Source organism: Pundamilia nyererei, unplaced genomic scaffold (genome assembly GCF_000239375.1).
Source record: "Pundamilia nyererei isolate P.nyererei 1_Seehausen unplaced genomic scaffold, PunNye1.0 scaffold00036, whole genome shotgun sequence".
In the NCBI taxonomy this organism is placed as follows: Eukaryota; Metazoa; Chordata; class Actinopteri; order Cichliformes; family Cichlidae; genus Pundamilia; species Pundamilia nyererei.
This window is the reverse complement of record NW_005187437.1, coordinates 4,060,350-4,077,726: the sequence shown is the minus strand read 5'-3', so window position 1 is coordinate 4,077,726 and position 17,377 is coordinate 4,060,350. Positions and strand designations below refer to the sequence as shown.

Below are 17,377 nucleotides of genomic sequence, written 5' to 3'. Positions count from 1 at the left end.
TGTGTGTGTGTGTGTGTGTGTGTGTGTGTGTGTGTGTGTGTGTGTGTCCTAATACAGCTCTGCATCTGAGAGCGGAGTGTGCCGAGAGTGTGCACAGAAGGGCAAAGTGGGAGAACAGTTAAACGCATGCTGACAGAGAGAGAGTCACTGTGTGTGTGTGTGTGTGTGTGTGTGTGTGTGTGTGTGTGTGAGAAGTCAGCAGAAGGTCAAGAGCACACCGAACACTTGAGCTCTTTCTCAGTCTGTCCCCTCTCTGCCAGCACTTGGCTGTGGAGTGTCACTCTGCATTTAGTCACCCTCACAGCTGTGTAGGACACTTTGTGTTGAGGTGGAAGGAATACATAAACAGGTGAACTGCAGGACGCACACGCCAAAATAGGCTGCAAGCCCATGACCGCTTCAGAGAAAAAGAAATTGCAGTATTCCACTGAAATCTGAGTGGATGTCTACCTTGTTCTTCGGGAGTGAGCTCCTCTTCCTCCTCCTCGCTGCTCTCCTCCTCTTCTTCTTTCATGAAGCGAGGCTCTGAGCCCTCTGCTGCCACCAGCCTTAAGAGAGAAACAGAAAGGGCATACATTAGGAGATTCACAATCCAATATTACTTGTCTTAATTTCGGTTTCACTCTATTACACAAGTGTGAAACCAAACGCAAACAGGCAATGACTGATAGAGCCTCAAAGTCACTGTGAGTGGTTAAAACAAACAAATAAACTGGAGAGAAACAAAGCAGGAGAGGCATTAGGGGAGGTGGAAAACGAGTAGGCAGAGTGAAAAGTGCAGGGATGAGAGTGTGCGAGTACTCAAGCATGAGATAAAAATAACAAAGAGCTTTAACAGAGGTGGAAAAAATGAATAACGAGTCATGGCTGAGTGGATGGTAGTGAAAATGTGAAAGTGCCCACGGGGAAGCTCCCATTTACTGTGCAACTGCTCTCCAACCAACCAGCTCGAGAGCTGTTTCTATGTGCTGAAACAATGCTGGCGAAGCATTGTGAAGACAAGAGGAAGAGAGATGGCACGTGAGATACAGTTAAGAAGCAAAGGTAGCACAGGAAAAGCACAGTTGGATAACAGATGGATGACGGGAGCGAGAGAGAGAGTGGATGCTGAGGATCTAAACGAGGAAGAGAGCAGCTGCTGCACTATCTGGAGGGTTTAGTGTAAAACAATGGCTGGCACTCATTGCACAAGCAAACAAAGGCGGCTAATTGACTTCCAAGCCTGAAGCTAATCGCTACACTCTGGAGCACACACACTCGAACGAGCTCATCCCCAACTGCGCCGATGCGCTTATGTAAGCACAGTAACTCGCAGCGGACACGCTTCTCGAGCTTCCCGTTAGCGTCCGCATCACGGCTCGGAGTGGCTTCTGAACACAGACCTTTTGGATCGCAATAACAGGAGACAATAAGATGTTATCCGCCCTCCTGCTTTCCATTTGTGTCCATGAATTATGACACAAATCACTTGTTTTGTAAAAGCACCTATCTTCAGTATGCCCTCAAGCTTCAGCTCCTAATTCAGTATTTTCACTCCAAGAGATTACATGTGGAGTGCATTCAAACTGGATTTGATAACACACATACTGTAAAATTCTCAGATTTCAAATACAGACAGTGCCATAGTGGCTTTAGCAAGCGTGTTACAGTGTAGAAGAAATTTGTTGGCAGACCAAAAACAGGGTTTAGCCCCAGCCTGAGGACAGCAGAAGAACCTGCAATGTTAGCTGGGGGTTTGTTAGCATAAGCAGTAATAAGATGTCCATGAAAGAAAGCACCTCAAACTCATTGATAAGCAAATCGTGTTTACATCTGTTGTCATCACCAAATACTTATAAGCCCAATACAACACTGAAAAAAGAAGCTTATTTCCGTTCCTACTCTTATTTGACTTCATCATCCGTGATAACCTCACAAATCTGAAGCTAATTCCTTTACAAATAGTGACACTGTTGCTGCAGCATGGCAGATAACTGCAAGGTGACACAGGCACTCAATAGCCTTGCTTTTATACATGAATATACCCAGGTGGCAACAAGTTGAGTCAACTCTCATTGCAAAGCATCGTAGACAAGTTGCACTCGGTGGCTCTGATTGACGATCAGATGGCAATTATTTGCCAACCTTGGTTGGAGACAGGTTGCTTCCCACCTGATGTGCGATTGATTCCCTTGCAATTCAAAGTGGTCACTGAAACTACTTGCAATAGGTCACATATTTAAAAACGAATCAGCAGGATGTGACTATATGCTGGCATTATAGTCCTTCCAACTTCCAGCATACATTTAAGTAAAAACACTTATTCATTGGAGTATATTTGAAGTCATACTTTAACTGAATGGAACAGCTGTTAAGAAAAACACACAGACTGCTTCATATGTTTGTGGATCAGAATATTACTACAAGTTCTGTCACTGGGACTTATGGATAATTGTGCAGTAACATGGCGCTCAGTGTCTGAAAGCCATCGGAGTCATTTTTATGCACATTCCCGTTGAAGGACAACAATGATAGCGTCTACAATCAGCTGCACCCTCGCTTTTCATTTGCATTTGTCTCCCAGCGCTCAAGTTCAATTCTTACTTTGATGCCAGGTCATCGACTGCAAGTCCACTTTGGCCGTCTGAGTCACTCAGTGCCCCTTCATCTTCGTCATCCCCAATCATCCTGAAAGAGAAGTTTATAAAGTGGATAATGAAAGCAGGGCAAGAAAAAGTCCTGAACAGTCAGGCACCTCTATAGAAAAAGAAACGAACGATAAACTGCCCTGTAGAGCGCTGTTTTAGTAATATTTAAAATGATATTTTGAACCTGTTGTAAGGTGTGCTGGGTTCATCGATCTTCATCAGGCCGTAATCTTTGTCAGGTGGATGGTATGTGGCCAGGATGTTCATCTCATCCCATTTCTGGGACTTCTTCCTGTAAAATGGATGGAAGAAGAAGGGTTAAACAGACAGTCACTCAATGTGGACCACTGCGCACCCAGCTACCATCCCATCCCAGTTTCCTCCAGGGAGACGAGTGAACAGATTTAATCTAGGACTGAATGTGCCCCAGTTTTCACTCAGACCGCATTATTTTGGGAACACACACACACAAACACACACACACACGGCCCAGAAATGTCCTCCGCACCAGTTTGTCCCAGCAACTACCAGGAAGTGCCACGGCCTTTGCTTTTGTGTCAAGGTAACACATTGCAGATGAGGGTGTGGGTTTAAGTGGGTGGTGAGGCTTATCAGCTGTGAGTGAATGAGGCCAAAAGTCCAACAACTGACTCATTTGAAACAATCGCATCAAGAGTTGATTCTGGTTCCATCTCTCTTTAGCACGTCTGCTTCTAATCCCTCAAATGGTTTTATTCTCATCTGGGGAATAAGGTTTTCACCTCGGCTTTGTTTTGTTCAAAAATTACACTAATCCGTGCTACCCTTTCAAATCCTTAGAGGAAATGAACTGAGACAAAGACAGCAAATCAGTGCTGAATTTGAATTTTTGCTCAGGAGGATAAAGAGAACACCTGCCACCTGCCAAGAGGAGTGATGCTGGAACCGTTTCTTTTAACTCACAGAAGAAGATGTTTTTGCACTGCCAAGAGTTTGGCAGATTTCTGTAGACTTACTTGTAATAATTTCCATTTTATATTCACATTTCTTTCTCCTTTCAGTTTATTCCAAGCCAAGGAAACTTTCTACTTTTCACACATTTAAAACTTCTAATTCCAGACAAGTTCAGCCAAACAGCCTCAATTCAAGGTTATCAGGGTCTGGTTAACCCAGCTCTGCTTTCTTCTGCTAAGGTACCACATCTTGACTTTGTTCATGGAACAAAAGGTCAAGTATCACGGGAGACAGGAAGGAGTGGGAGGCAGGAGATGCTTAATCCACCGCCTCCTGCGACAAGCCAAAAAAGCTCCACAGACTTGAGCGCTACAACTGCTTGATGTGAATGAACTGGTTCATTAAACTGTTTACATGAAAGCTTCAAACACAAGAGCTGCGTTTATGTCAATTTCTAAACAGTTGGACTCATGCTGAACTCAGACTACACGAGATGTTTGCCTGTCATGATGGGGACTGCCTCAGATTAAGTGATTATAGGATGACAAACTCTCTCCTTTTCATGCGTGAGAGGCATGACAGAGAGCACGTATCTCCCTGGTCAATCCGGCGCGCTGCCTTTCCTGACGACATTAGGAAAGAGGGCATAGTCAGTGTTTTTTTTAATGTAAACAGATCAGATACATGTGCAACATTGTCCCTATTATGTCACCATGCTAACAGTGGTACACAGCTGGGCGGTGGAGAAAAGATTCTCATCAGCTGCCAAAGTGCTTGGTGCTCACCAACCTCACAGAAGTGCCACCGCCCAACCCTCCAACGTAACAGCTTATTTTTACTGTCAGGATGTTGCGATGCATTCCAAGGCAACTTTCATTTTTGTGCATTATGACAAAAGAATCAACTGTTGGAGGACTTCACCCACTGCTGTTCCCAAACCAAAGCAAAGGCCCTGCGATGTCCGGGCTGGGCCAGGCTGATGTAGCTTTCCCATACATGGATTACGGCTAATCTCAGACTTACAAGACAAATTCAAAAAAGGAACTCCACTGGAAGAACAGGTAGATCTCCTGGCTTGTCACAATAACACATCAAAACAGAGGATTGGAACAGAGGATTAGTAGATCTCAATACTGATATAAACCTTCCAATCGCCAAGTTTGGCTAAAACTTGAGCACCAAATGGGACAATGCTGCTGGCCTGAACTGTGGCTCACAAAGTGGCCTAGCAGTGGAAGAAAAATACTCTAAATAAGCTGCTTTTGGAATGAATGCACAGAATCAATGTGCACTTTTTACAAATATATCAACCACAAAGCTTTCATCTGCATCAAAGTATTCATGACCTGAGATTGCTGTGGCTCCTTTCTTCCTACTTGACAAGTTGGGGAAAATTTCAGCTGCAAGAGTCAAATCAGACAAGACTAAAGACAAGCAGAGCTTCAGCAACATAACAGCAGACTAGGGTCTTGGAAATAAACAGGATTTTGCACATTAGTGTTTTGTTTACTTCACTCTAGTGTTTCATTTATATTTATAAAAAAAAGAAAAGAAAACCGAAGCAGACCCCTCTGTTTCATTCCCACCAAACATCTTCACTAAGTCATTAAGAGCATCGTGAAAATTGTAGTGCAAAGATGAAGCACCTGCCTCTGCACGCGAAGAAAAAACAGGACACAACCAACTACTAGTACACACTAAATATAGAGCTCCATCTCTTATGTGATGATGACTTCCTCTCGAAGGTGGTCAACAGCTGGCGACATAACGCTTCAGGAAAACTCATTAAATAGAGTGAGTCATCAGTGCGAGCTGAGCCGTGCTATCAGGTGGCATAGGCAGAGGGCGGTGAGGAAAGGTCCAGCCCCTGTGCCCTCTACCGCAGCATCAGCCCGCCAGCAGTAACAGCAGCGGGCACAGTTTATAAACAGAGGTCAGTATAAATTCACAAAATATACTGCTTCCTGAGTACTCTAAGCGAGTGCCATGACCTGGCTCTCGGGGAAACAACATAAAAAGGAAGCGTGCCAAGGGGAATGCTTAATTAAACCAAATGAAAGTGCCAAATTAAATATTTACAACAGGGAGCGTGGAAAATTAGCATTAAAGCAGTAGCAGCCAGGGAAGGAAATGAATACCAGCCACAGGGAAGCGCTAATCAGTTTTTAAAGGTGTCCCAGTTTAACTTTGAATTTCACCAAATGATCAAGACCACACAACAGGCAGACGGCCTGATAAGAAGGCCATGAGCCACCTCCTCAGTTACTGCTGTGCAGACTGTGGTGGTGTGAGAGGAGAAAAAACAAAACAAGCCAATACCAGGTTTGTGTGAGCAAATAAGGATAACTCATGGTTAAGATAACCTCCTATTAAATCCATCTGCTGACTGCAAACTGTTGAGCAAGCAATAGAAAAGATAACGTAGACAACCATTTGAACATTTATGTAGTCGTTATCATTTTCCCTTTGTCCTCTCCAACGGATCTACTGTAAACCACACTGTGGCCTATATCTGCTTGCATTTACAGATGGTCACAGCCAAATAGTCTCACAATTATTAGACAACACAGCAACTTTTTGATTACTCATTTGGCAGGTCAGTGATAATACAGTGAGAATTATTAAGATATATACTTAACAAGTGTGCGCACCCTTGGGTACAGCACAGAAAAAGATTACACAAAGTTTGAGAGACGGCCAGCTAGAATTAGGACGAAAACTATTCCTTAAGCTCCTCTGATCTGCTCAGACTGTAGAGGAAAATGTTCAGGGGAGAAGCGGAGCAGGGTGGAACACAAATTAAATGCACTGGCAATCACGATGACGTCACGAATCCTAAACTTCAAAGGTCAAATGTTTCATTTCATCTGAACAAAACTACACCCGCAGGTGGTATAACACTAAATTACGACCCACTCCTGGGCCATGTGCCACAAAAGAGTAAGATATCTGCACATTTTACTGCTTCTTAATAAAGCTGTGGTCACACTTTAACCTGGTAGACAAGAGGCTGTTAGACACCTGTTGATCCTTCATCGATAAAAAAGCTGGCTGGTCAACTGTGTTTTCAGTTGAAACCCATCTGACCTGTACAGAGGAGTGTAAAATGACAGCCAGAGGTTAACAAAGTTTTGTCTACTATCCATGTTATGGAAAATCAGAGATTCACTGCCTACCAGTCTGACACTACATCATACAGCCATGATGAGGCCTGCGAGACAGTTAGGGAAAGGTTGGATTTCATGGAGGCATCAATGAATTATATATGACTGGGTGTGAGACTCAGACATTACAGTTAACTAAATAGCAGTGGGTGATTAAAGGGACAAGGAACAGTGCTTGTTTTTTTAGCCTTGAATGCAGAAGGAATATAATCCCCGCTTCTAATGAACCCTATTACTTTATTTTCTTCTAAGATTTATCTTTGCTTTTTCAAATCCAAAGCAATCTCGTGGCAGTTTGTAAAGCTGTCACACCTGCTGCTCTGCAAACTCATGTCTGTGGACATGTGTTTTGTTTTCTTGAATTGAATCTGCTCTGTCGTGTTTGTAATGATCTTGGTCCACGTACAACACAAGATCAACATTTTCTGCTTTAAAAAAAAAAAAGCAAAACAAAAAAAGACAACTTCACCCACATTTAGGCGTGGCTGGGGGTTGTTGACGGAGCGACTCCTTTTGCCGCTCACATCAGAGCCATATAGGAGTCACATACCATTCACACTTTTGCATTATTTATTAACACATAATATGTGATTAATTCAAAATACATAACTTGGTTAGGTTTGGAAAAAGAAAATCACAGCTTGGGCTAAAAATGCAATGGCTGCTAGTTATTTTAGAACTGTGTTTTCATGGTCACCATGGTAACGTGTCCAAGATTCTTGTGAACAACAGCTCGTTCAGACATGCCAATCTTTCTACTGAAACACAAAACTTTGTATTTGTGCCAAAGGTCATGATAAAAAGGCCCCAATTCACGTCCATGAACACAAATTGCTGGAATAGCAGATCCTGTTTGTTTCATCTAAGAGATGATAAAGAAAAAAATTCTAAAAAGGTGCATCGCACTGACTGTAAACCACAGAGTCAGACTGAGAGTGCATGAAGCGTAAACACAGACAGGTGGTCACATAAATGAATGGTGGGGTTTTGTGAAGCTACTTCAGGATATCCTGCTGGCAGAGCGAGCTGGTGGAGGGAATGGGATGTTTTATACAATTGAAGATGATAAGAAGGAGAACATGTTTGTGCTGTTGCTCTTTGTTAGTGCTGCCAACTTAAAATCATGGCAGAAATTAGCCTTCCCAACTCTTTTGTGAATGACATTCAACAGGGCAAATCATTCGGTATATAAACTGCCTGTATTCTACAATAAAACCTTCAGATAATAAGCCTTTAAATACATTCATGCACACACTGACTATTGGGATGTTTAAAAAAAAAAAAACCTGCTTTGTAACGCTGTGCTGGTACCTATGAAGGAGATTTTGACCTCCAAATACAGGACACTCATTAGGACAGAGATAAAAATACAAGCATTTAAAAAACAAAACAAAAACACTGATATTTAACAAATGGCCAAAAATAACAAGACCATCTCTGTTGAGTAAGGTAACACAGAGTCATTGCTTTAACTATACGCAAACCAGTGATGTACATGTGTAACTGCCCCCCCCAAAAAAAGTCCCATTTAGAGATAGAAACCCTGGACTGATGAGGCTTTAAAACTCTAGATGATTCTGAAATCAGCTTTATTGTGCATTACATCTTCCTGTGTTGCTTAACCATTTGATTCTCAACAATATCTATCAGACTAAATAAACAACTTGATTATTATATCTTGTGGCTTTTTTGTTTTGATTTATTTTGTTGTTTATTTGTTTTGGGGGGAGGGGATGACGAGCATTTACCCAAGGTTTTGAAAATTATGAAAAATGTTTGAAGACAAAACATTAACATCTATACTGGTACAATATGAGAGCATGGATGCTCTGCATGCAGACAGTGTTGACACGGTGCAGCTCGAGTTCTCCATGGATTTGGTGCTTGGCTGCACACGGGATCCATCCAGAAAACTCTTTTTCCTCCACTTCCTCGTCAGTCAAAGAGAGGCTATTTTTAGAACAGTACAGAAAAAGCTTGATTCACTGTTGAATTAGGAATTCACTATTAACTGCCATCCTGGTATGGCCTAATTTCTCATGCTGCAGCTCAGAGAGAGCTCCTCCTGTCTAGACGTGATGGCACAGGATAAACAGCAGGCACAGTGGATGGTAAATCACAGTTAGCCTCTGCCAAGTAAAAAGAACTGGATGGTTACCCTTTGAAAGTAACCAGTAAGACATGTGGAGGGTTTATTCATGAACATGATAAATGCTGTTATTGATAGAGTCCAGTGAGCTCCCAAAAATGTAGCAGCATTTGGCAGGTGGGTGGTGTTAATAAATGTCCATGACTATAAAGCACACAGAACTCATTTCATGTAGTGCCTCAAAAGCCCTCATATGTTGTGTACATTCATTTTATTGACTTCATCACATCAACATATGTAAATCTGTATCCTGTAAGCAGGGTTCATTTTTTAAAAGTTTAGCCCATACAGCAAATGTGCTTTGCACCGACTCAAACTTGCTCAAGGGTTCACTAATGAGGGATCTGAACCTCTCTGCATTAACCTTGATAACTTCCTGTGCAAACGTTATTCTTTTTTGCTTCAGGTATTCCTCCTGTCACAAATACCCGACTAAGTCACCATTTTTGATCTTATTAGGATTTGTGTCCACTCCTCGATCACACTATGCCACGTCTCCTAATGTCACACATTACCGGGATAATCAAAAAACAGCAGAGCCAAATGGAACCACCTTGCTTACTTATATATGGTCCCTTTGTTAAAATTTGACCTTGTTGGCACTAATACAACCTAATTCAACAGCTTCAAAAGTTTGCTTACGCACAGTTGCCTGAGGCCAGAGAGAAAGCAGAAAGTTGGCTGTGGAAATGACCTAACTGGATTCGGTCATTTGGTTCATGTTCCCTGCCACAGTCAAATGCATATGAGAAGGTGAGGCTCCAGACAGAGAGAAGCTAACCTGCAGCTTTTGTCAACTCAATCCTCAGCACAAGTACCTAACAGGCAACAGGATGGCTGATTAAGCAGTTCTCTGCACCGGTTTCTGCATATCAGCATTTCATTAGGTACCCTAGTCACGTCCCTGTGAGACTATTGGCCCACTCTGATTTATTTGCCCTGCAATGGTCCCGAATCTGAAGCAACCCCACCCCCATCCTTGATATCCTTTACTACTAGTGGTTATGTGAGCAGTCGCGCTGGCCAACATGAAGTTGGATGTTAAGCCAAATAACGTCAGGTGCCCATAAAATCTGATAGGCAGCTGGAAATAAAGGTCAAATTAGATGTGTTCAGAAAGCAGAGGTTATACCGAGCCTCATGAATATTCAACAGCAGTGTTATGAGATGTGAGTGTGTGTCCCCTCATATCTGATAAGAATCCCACATTATTGCTGTTCACATCAATCTGAGTTCAGTGAGGCAGGAGCGCATCTACACCCTTTTTAATTTGACTAGGTGGGATACTGTCACCTCTTCAAGGATAGTCTTTCTAAAACACTAAATCAGGGAGAGCCTTATTAACCATTTGATATATGCTGTTGATTTGGATGTCCTGTCTCCTTATGGTGCTGGCTTGCAGCAGCTGTTTCAGGTCTGTTGAAGGTATGGTTTACAGTATGGTACTGAATTCAACCCTTGAAAGAGCAGAATAATAATCACCTTGACTAAAGTGAATCAGAATCCTTGATTTCCCTCATTTTGTTTGGGAGATAGTCTTAAATGTGTCCACTAAAGTTAGATATCTGGGTCACATCATCTCGAATGATCTTCGTGATGATGACGATAATATGAACAAGGAAATAATCCCACATGTGTTCAGATGATGTTAAAATACCTCATTTTTAGAGCCTGTTGTACTCGATTTCACACAGCAGATTTGTGGTGCTCTGGCAGTGTATCAAAAATGCAAAAGCTTGAGGTAGCATAAAGTGATGCATTCAGGATCTTACTCAAAGTAACATGATGTTTGTGACTGCTAATGTCCTGTCCTTTCATGCTTTGCTGAGCAATTCTATATGCCGATGAAGTGATTCAGAAAATATGATCATGTTTCTAGTTTGTTTTTTTAAGGTTTGTTTTTCTTAAGTGATACAACATATTTCTTTTGCTTTTCGAAACATACGTGCATGTTTACCACAGACAGTTGTTTCAGTGATAATGTCAGTGTCAGACATAAATATCAGAGGAAAATGAAAGAGGACACAAATCTGAAGTCTGGCAGACTAATCAAATCTTTGGCAACACGTAGTATTTAGTATAAAGTTTAAGCCATAGGGACAGTGTGGTCTAGTAACAGGGTGTTGATTGTAGCTGTGCTGTAAATGTCGTAGATATCGATCACCCTAATACATCCTTTAACAGGCAAAGTGTTACACGGTGCTTGCATTAGACATGCATCGCATGCAGTGTATTTCTTTAACATGCAGAGGGTTTTTTCCTTATCCAAATCTTGATCCATGACCATAAAACAAACCACTTGCTGCTTAAAATCACTGGCAGAGAAGGTTGATGAAATTAATGGCCTTAGATTAGGTCATGAAAATCCTCGATCCTCTCGCAATACATTAGTCTACACATCCATGCGTAAACGCGCCACTTTTTGCCCAACTTCACGTTATTATGCCTATTATGGTAATGGTCATCTGAGAGCTGTCACTATCGCGGTAACAGCTCCACACCTTCTTTGACTAGTGCTGATTCATGCTACTACACAGTGATGGGCACTGAAACCTCTAACAGAATAACCGTTTGTTAGCAGGCGTTACAGTCACACTGCATGTGGTGATTGTTTATTACAGGCTAACCTGCTTCGAAGGGGGTGTAATTTACACTAATTTACACCGTGTAAACGTTAGCGCTCGGTCATACCTCCCATCAAGGTTTAAATCAGAGACAAGACATCACTGTCTGATAGTTACGGAAACACCCAGAAAGTTCTCAATTCGGCACCACACATTGCCGGCAAACATTAACAGCCAATGGGGTGACAGCGGGGTAACGTTAGAAAGGCTAACAAGTGTTTAGCCATCGTTAGCTAACGTTACTCGGCTACCAGCCTCAGCACAGCTCAGGCAAAACTTACTGTTGGTCATCCTCCGAGAGCCCCGGGACTTGTTCTGTAATCTCTTTTGGCTCATCGTCGGGCAGCGACTTGTTTGTAGCGCTGTTCTTGTTTTTCAGGATGCCTTTTATCGGCCGGGGAGCTGCCATTCCCACACGCTGACTGTCAGACCGGTGCTGGCTTTCAACTATTTCTCCTGCGCTGGTTTTTTTATTCTGTGATTTATACGATTCAGTTACAAAACACAGACCCTGGTTTAATGGTGCACTCCGTCATAACTCAGTGCTCGTCCTAAAACTCCGGAGAAATCTAGTCAGGATCCTGCATGTCTACTCTCTCTCCGGTTGTACACTGACTGGTTGGGCGGCGGGGTAACAGCGCTACTAGCGGGTCTGGTCGACGCGACATATCGCGGGATTTCTAAACGAGATTTCATTTTTTTCATCTGGTGCTGCGTTTTTGCGCTCGGAAAGGACAGATTTTTACAAAGACAAGCCATTTAAAAAAAACTTACAAAAGACAAAACCCCATAACAATAACAAGATTATAATTATCTGAAAATAACGTAGGCTGTCACCTTTAATTGATAGGGTCAATTCTACATAAACGTGCTAAAATGTATTTATTTTTCACATTTTTAAACACTACAACAATATTACAATATAACTTTTTGACTTCACATATTCTCAAAAATGGCAGCTTAATGATTTTAATGATTTAATGATTTTTTAAATAATTTTTGTACATTTACCTTACTCCTTCGGCAACTCTGATCAATTGCTTGCTTTATTTAAAAAAGAGAAAGAAATAAAGAAAGGAAAAAGCAACAAAAGTGTCTTGAAAACAGTTAAATAAGAAAAAATGACACTTCACTTTCACCAACAACACTTTCTACATAATTTACATGCTTCAACAGGAGTACGATGAAAGGCATTTAAAACCTCAGGAAATATTACTTCTTCAATCTCTCGGCACATTTGGTCACAGAAGAAGAGGAACGCAACAAATCCGGATGAGATTACCATTTTCAATCAGCTTTGTTAAAAGTGTGACATTTATTTGCTACAACAATGAAATTATTAGAATAAGAGTTAAAAATGAGTAATGATGGACTCCTTTTGATCTTAACCCTGAAGTCTAAAAAAAATTGATAGATGTAAAATTATCAATTTATTGTGTTTAATGTGCCGGGGGGGAAACACACAGTAACACCAGTGACACACATCTGGGGACACATATGGCACACAGCTGCGGTATACAGTACTTTAAGAACCATTGATGCTTGAAAGAACTGCATGAACAGCTTTTGATCAAGTTTATTTGCACAGTAAAATAAAGTCACTGGTGTTACCAAGATCCAGTTATTAAGTAAGGGCTCTAGTGTTATGTAAGGGAACATGCCAGTGACAATTTTCATGAAAAATGCCTTTTACAAAACGGCTGCTACAGGGCATCAAACCACATGGTGTCAGTCATATTTATTTTTTAAAAAAATTGCATTTTAAATGGTAAAAAAATATTTTTGACATAAAAGCAAAGCTGTGGCCACAAGCACTCATATTGTGCTTGAATTGATGTATAACTGATTTAATAACCAATACTGTCAAAGTGATGGAAGGTGTACTTGTTCAAATAACATTGTTTCATTTTAGGAAATAAATCATTTGTAACTTTGAAGCATTTGTGAATGTGTGTGTGAATGGGTGGATGACTGGATATGTAAAGCGCTTTGGGGTCCTTAGGGACTAGTAAAGTGCTATATAAATACAGGCCATTTACCATTTACCATTTTTTTAAGTGTAATATTTCTTTAAAGGCCAGGGGCAGAAAAACAGACATTTCCATTGAATGACCTCATAGTGGATACTTTTTAATTCTAACAGTGCGTGTTTCACAAGAGACATGCAGCCAGAGGTATAAATGTCACACCACTTTAGCAGAATTATATATGTATTTGCACTCTACCTGTGTGCCCCTCTTTTGTGGGTAAGTGTATCAACTGGTACTCAGCTCATCAATGACAACACGGAGCTCCTGCAGCTGAGCCTGTGGTGGTTTGTGAAGCACCCATCTTCAGCTGCTCAGTTTTACAAAACATTTACTTTCCCCCCCCAAAATCAAGGTGTTTTTATATTCCCATTTAAAATCCTCATTTTTTAATGACCAGAATTACACTTTAGCTATAACCTTTGAAAATATGATTTCAATTCTGTATCCTTGATCAAAAAGTGTGGGTTTTTTTGTCTTTGAGTATGTTTCACTTTCATTAAAAGAAATGAAATCAAACAGACTACATTCTTAAATTTCATTGTGACTCAGAAGACACCCAGTAGTTGTTTTTCTTAGTTGATTTATGTGAACAGCGATATGCTAAATTTGCTCTTAATATAAACCCTGTGATAGCCATATCAATGCAGTCTCCAGCCTTAAAGTAAAGTACTGATGGGTTGTCCAACTGCAGTTATATACAGCACCTTCAGTTACATAGCCTTGTTGCCTAAAACTATTTTACAGCTGCTTCCTTTTAAAACAAATGGCAACTACTGTCTTTAACCGTTACTGTAAGTGTGTTACAAAACTGTGCAATGGTGACATGTTGAGTTGTGTCATCCCTGATTCAAGGCCAGTCCTGACTTGGACTTTTGTCTCATAATATGTTGCATTCACAAACACATTTTCAGCTCTACAGGATAACTTTATATCCGTGACTTCAATCTTTCTGTCCTTCTTTTTAATAAAAGGCAGAGACACAGGGTGGCAGCCTCACTAAGCCTGGGGGTAAAGTCTCTGTTTCAGTTCTTAGTTTGGTCTTAGGCTCCCTGGGTGGTTGAAGCCATCTACCAATAATTTACTCCCTAGCATGGCTCTGCAGGCAGCAGCAGTGTGCTGGGATCGATTGCAGGCTGCTTTGTTTTGCCCCAACTGCAGCAAGTGTTTGGATGCGATGGGAAGGCACATATTTCTAAGAAATAAAAGTGAGCCCAGCTTGTCAGCTGCAAAGAGCGCACAGTCCTTGTGACCATGCTGAACTGCAATTTTCAAAGGTTTACAGCCTCCAGGGTCCCGAGAAGCCAAGTTCAAAATGCTTTTGGTGATAAAGAGTTCAAGGCTGAGGGTTTGGCTGCTCTCTGCAGCTGCTTGGATGAGACACTTTCCGGTGTCTTGGTGTGCTGTTGATTGGCACCACAGTCAGTAGGGACGAAGTCCCACTAGTTTCCCAGGATGTGTCCCCTTCTCAAGCAACCAACCCAGCAGATTCAGGTGGCTGGAAGTGGTGGCAACATACAGCGCCACCCACAGCTAAAACTAAAACTAATTACCTCTACAGCACTCACCATAAAACCACACACTTTACAGAGAAGCACAGAAGAAAAGCCTGACATACCTGTTTCAGTGCCATAGTCCAGCCAGTTGCATGGGTACAGTTGGACACCAGCAGGTGTGCAGAGTCTGCACAGATACCATTGTTTGCAGTTTGGTCACAGACGTACAAAGGAGAGACCTTAAGTCCTGCGACTGGTAACAATCCTCCTGTCACAGTATTGAAAAGGCACATCATAGGCCTTTGTTCACTCGGAAACAATGGCACAAAGACGTGGAAGTTGAGGCAAAAGCACAACAGCAGTCATAATCCTCGTCCTTCTATTAGTGGAAACTTTGCAATCTGTAATAGAAATGTCGACTAAACTAGCACAGATTGTAGTCAACGCCTTAAAGTGGCATGTTTTTTTTTGTTTTTTTTTAAAGGTTATGTAAAAACTGAACACAGGGAGGACACAAAGTATCATTATAAAATGATTCAAGAGTTTGGTGCCACACAGTGGTTGTAATTATACAGTAACATGGAGAAAAGCGCCACCTTTTTTTGACTAAATGGACTGGATTATACTGAATGTACCTGAAAGGGTAAAGAACTGCTTTACTTAAAATGAATGCTTTTTATTTACTTACATTATAAACAGAGCTCTAATGTGGATGTTTGTTTGTTTTTTTCATATACTAAATGAGTTGTTAGATGTAAAACAACACGACAAAGTGAGCCGGACCGAGGCCGACACTATAAGATGCACACAGGTGTGTGTGTGTGTGTGTCACCTACTAAAAATAATGAGGACAAACTAGAGATTTTACACAGCTGTAACTGATTTTTCACTCACATTGTAACATCTTGATTTTTCTGTATTAGCTTAGCAGTCGGACATAAGATTTACTAATTTCAGCACCTGCATTTAAGTGAGATGATTAATGATAGTGTGCAGTGCAGGATCCTTCAATAAAGCTTCTGTGGTAGAAAGCATTAGACCATTAACAAGTTTTAAATCCTTTCCATCTTCTCCACACCAGCATACGTCATACCTTATCATCTGCAATCTGTTGGACACACCCAGCAGTCTATAGCACCACCCTACCTTTTAATTAACCAATTACCACACAGTGTAAAGGGATAGTTCATCACTTGAAATTCTATTTTATGTTACATTAAATCCTTGAATTGTTACCTATAAAGAATATGGAAATACTAAGAATATATAACATTCTAGACTGGTTACATTGAGATTACAATGTTAAGATTACATTGTGTACATTATAAAGTCTGGTGCAGTAGAAATCTGGGCTGCATGTGACAGTCCAAACTGGAATTTGATTGATGTCACCTACACAGCTGACCTGCTTCTGTTTTCACAGTGATGTCACCACATGTGACTCTTGGTCACAAAGTTCAGATGGAGTTAAATATTTGTTGTCTGACACTGCAGTATGAGCACAGTGTGGTCTACATCAGCATGTTGCTGTTCTAATTCTTGATTTTCTTTAACTTTAGGTCAGCAGTAAGCCTGACTTCATCACTCAGCCATTCTTTTGTTTTCAGCTAAAGTGCACAAGCGAACCAAGAAGGGGACGACCGCGAGACAAAAGGTTGCGTGGGCTCGTTTGGAAACACGTCCCCGACCCCCAGCACTCTGATGTCAGCTCTTTGCTCTGCTATTTATTGAGAAACTAAAGAACAGCCCAAGTGTGTTCAAGGTTGGAGTAATGTGAAACGTTTTCTGGATTTTATAGTTCTGCGAAGTTTAACAAGAGGCCGCTCATTTACATTTGACCTTTCAAAGTCTAAAGGAGATCCTGGTTTTCCTTTTGTTCACTGCTGACCCAAATGAAACAGTTTAACGAGATTCTCGACCTACATTTTATAAATATTCCTGTTTATAGACACAAATCAGGACACACACATACTGTCTGAATGTGGAGACATACATATATCAAACAAAGAAAGCCACAGGATTGTAAAGGTGGATGCTTTTATGGACCACACATGCTCCTCTTAAATTTTTTTTTAAAGTCCATTTGTATTTCTTTTTAATTAAACCATGAAAACTTCAACCATTGCAGGTTTCAGTTTTTTTCTTATGCGTTTTTAAAAATTACTTATTTAATAAATACTCTTATATTTCTAAGATATCCCCCAAAATATTTTAATTATATATTAATCCTTCCGTGCTGGTTGATAAAATGAGAAGGGAGCACTGTAGTTCCCCTATTTTACTGAGGAATAACTTAGATCTTAAAAAATATGTAAAAGCTGTTTTAACTGTTTTGTAATAAATACTTTTTACTTGCC

The 17,377-nt window shown here is 41.0% G+C and overlaps 1 protein-coding gene across 1 annotated transcript in view; it reads right to left on the bottom strand.

Moving 5' to 3' along the window:
- Positions 1-12,164, bottom strand: part of ppp1r2 (protein phosphatase 1, regulatory (inhibitor) subunit 2) — a 16,534-nt gene extending 4,370 nt beyond the window's left edge. Inside the window, exons 1-4 of the mRNA XM_005730349.1 lie at positions 11,779-12,164; positions 2,812-2,919; positions 2,584-2,667; positions 451-548 (exon numbers count right to left, since the gene is read on the bottom strand). Coding sequence (XP_005730406.1) covers positions 451-548; positions 2,584-2,667; positions 2,812-2,919; positions 11,779-11,906 — 418 coding nt within the window. The 5' untranslated portion in view covers positions 11,907-12,164. The remainder of the gene's footprint in view (positions 1-450; positions 549-2,583; positions 2,668-2,811; positions 2,920-11,778) is intronic.
- Positions 12,165-17,377: the final 5,213 nt, after the last annotated feature.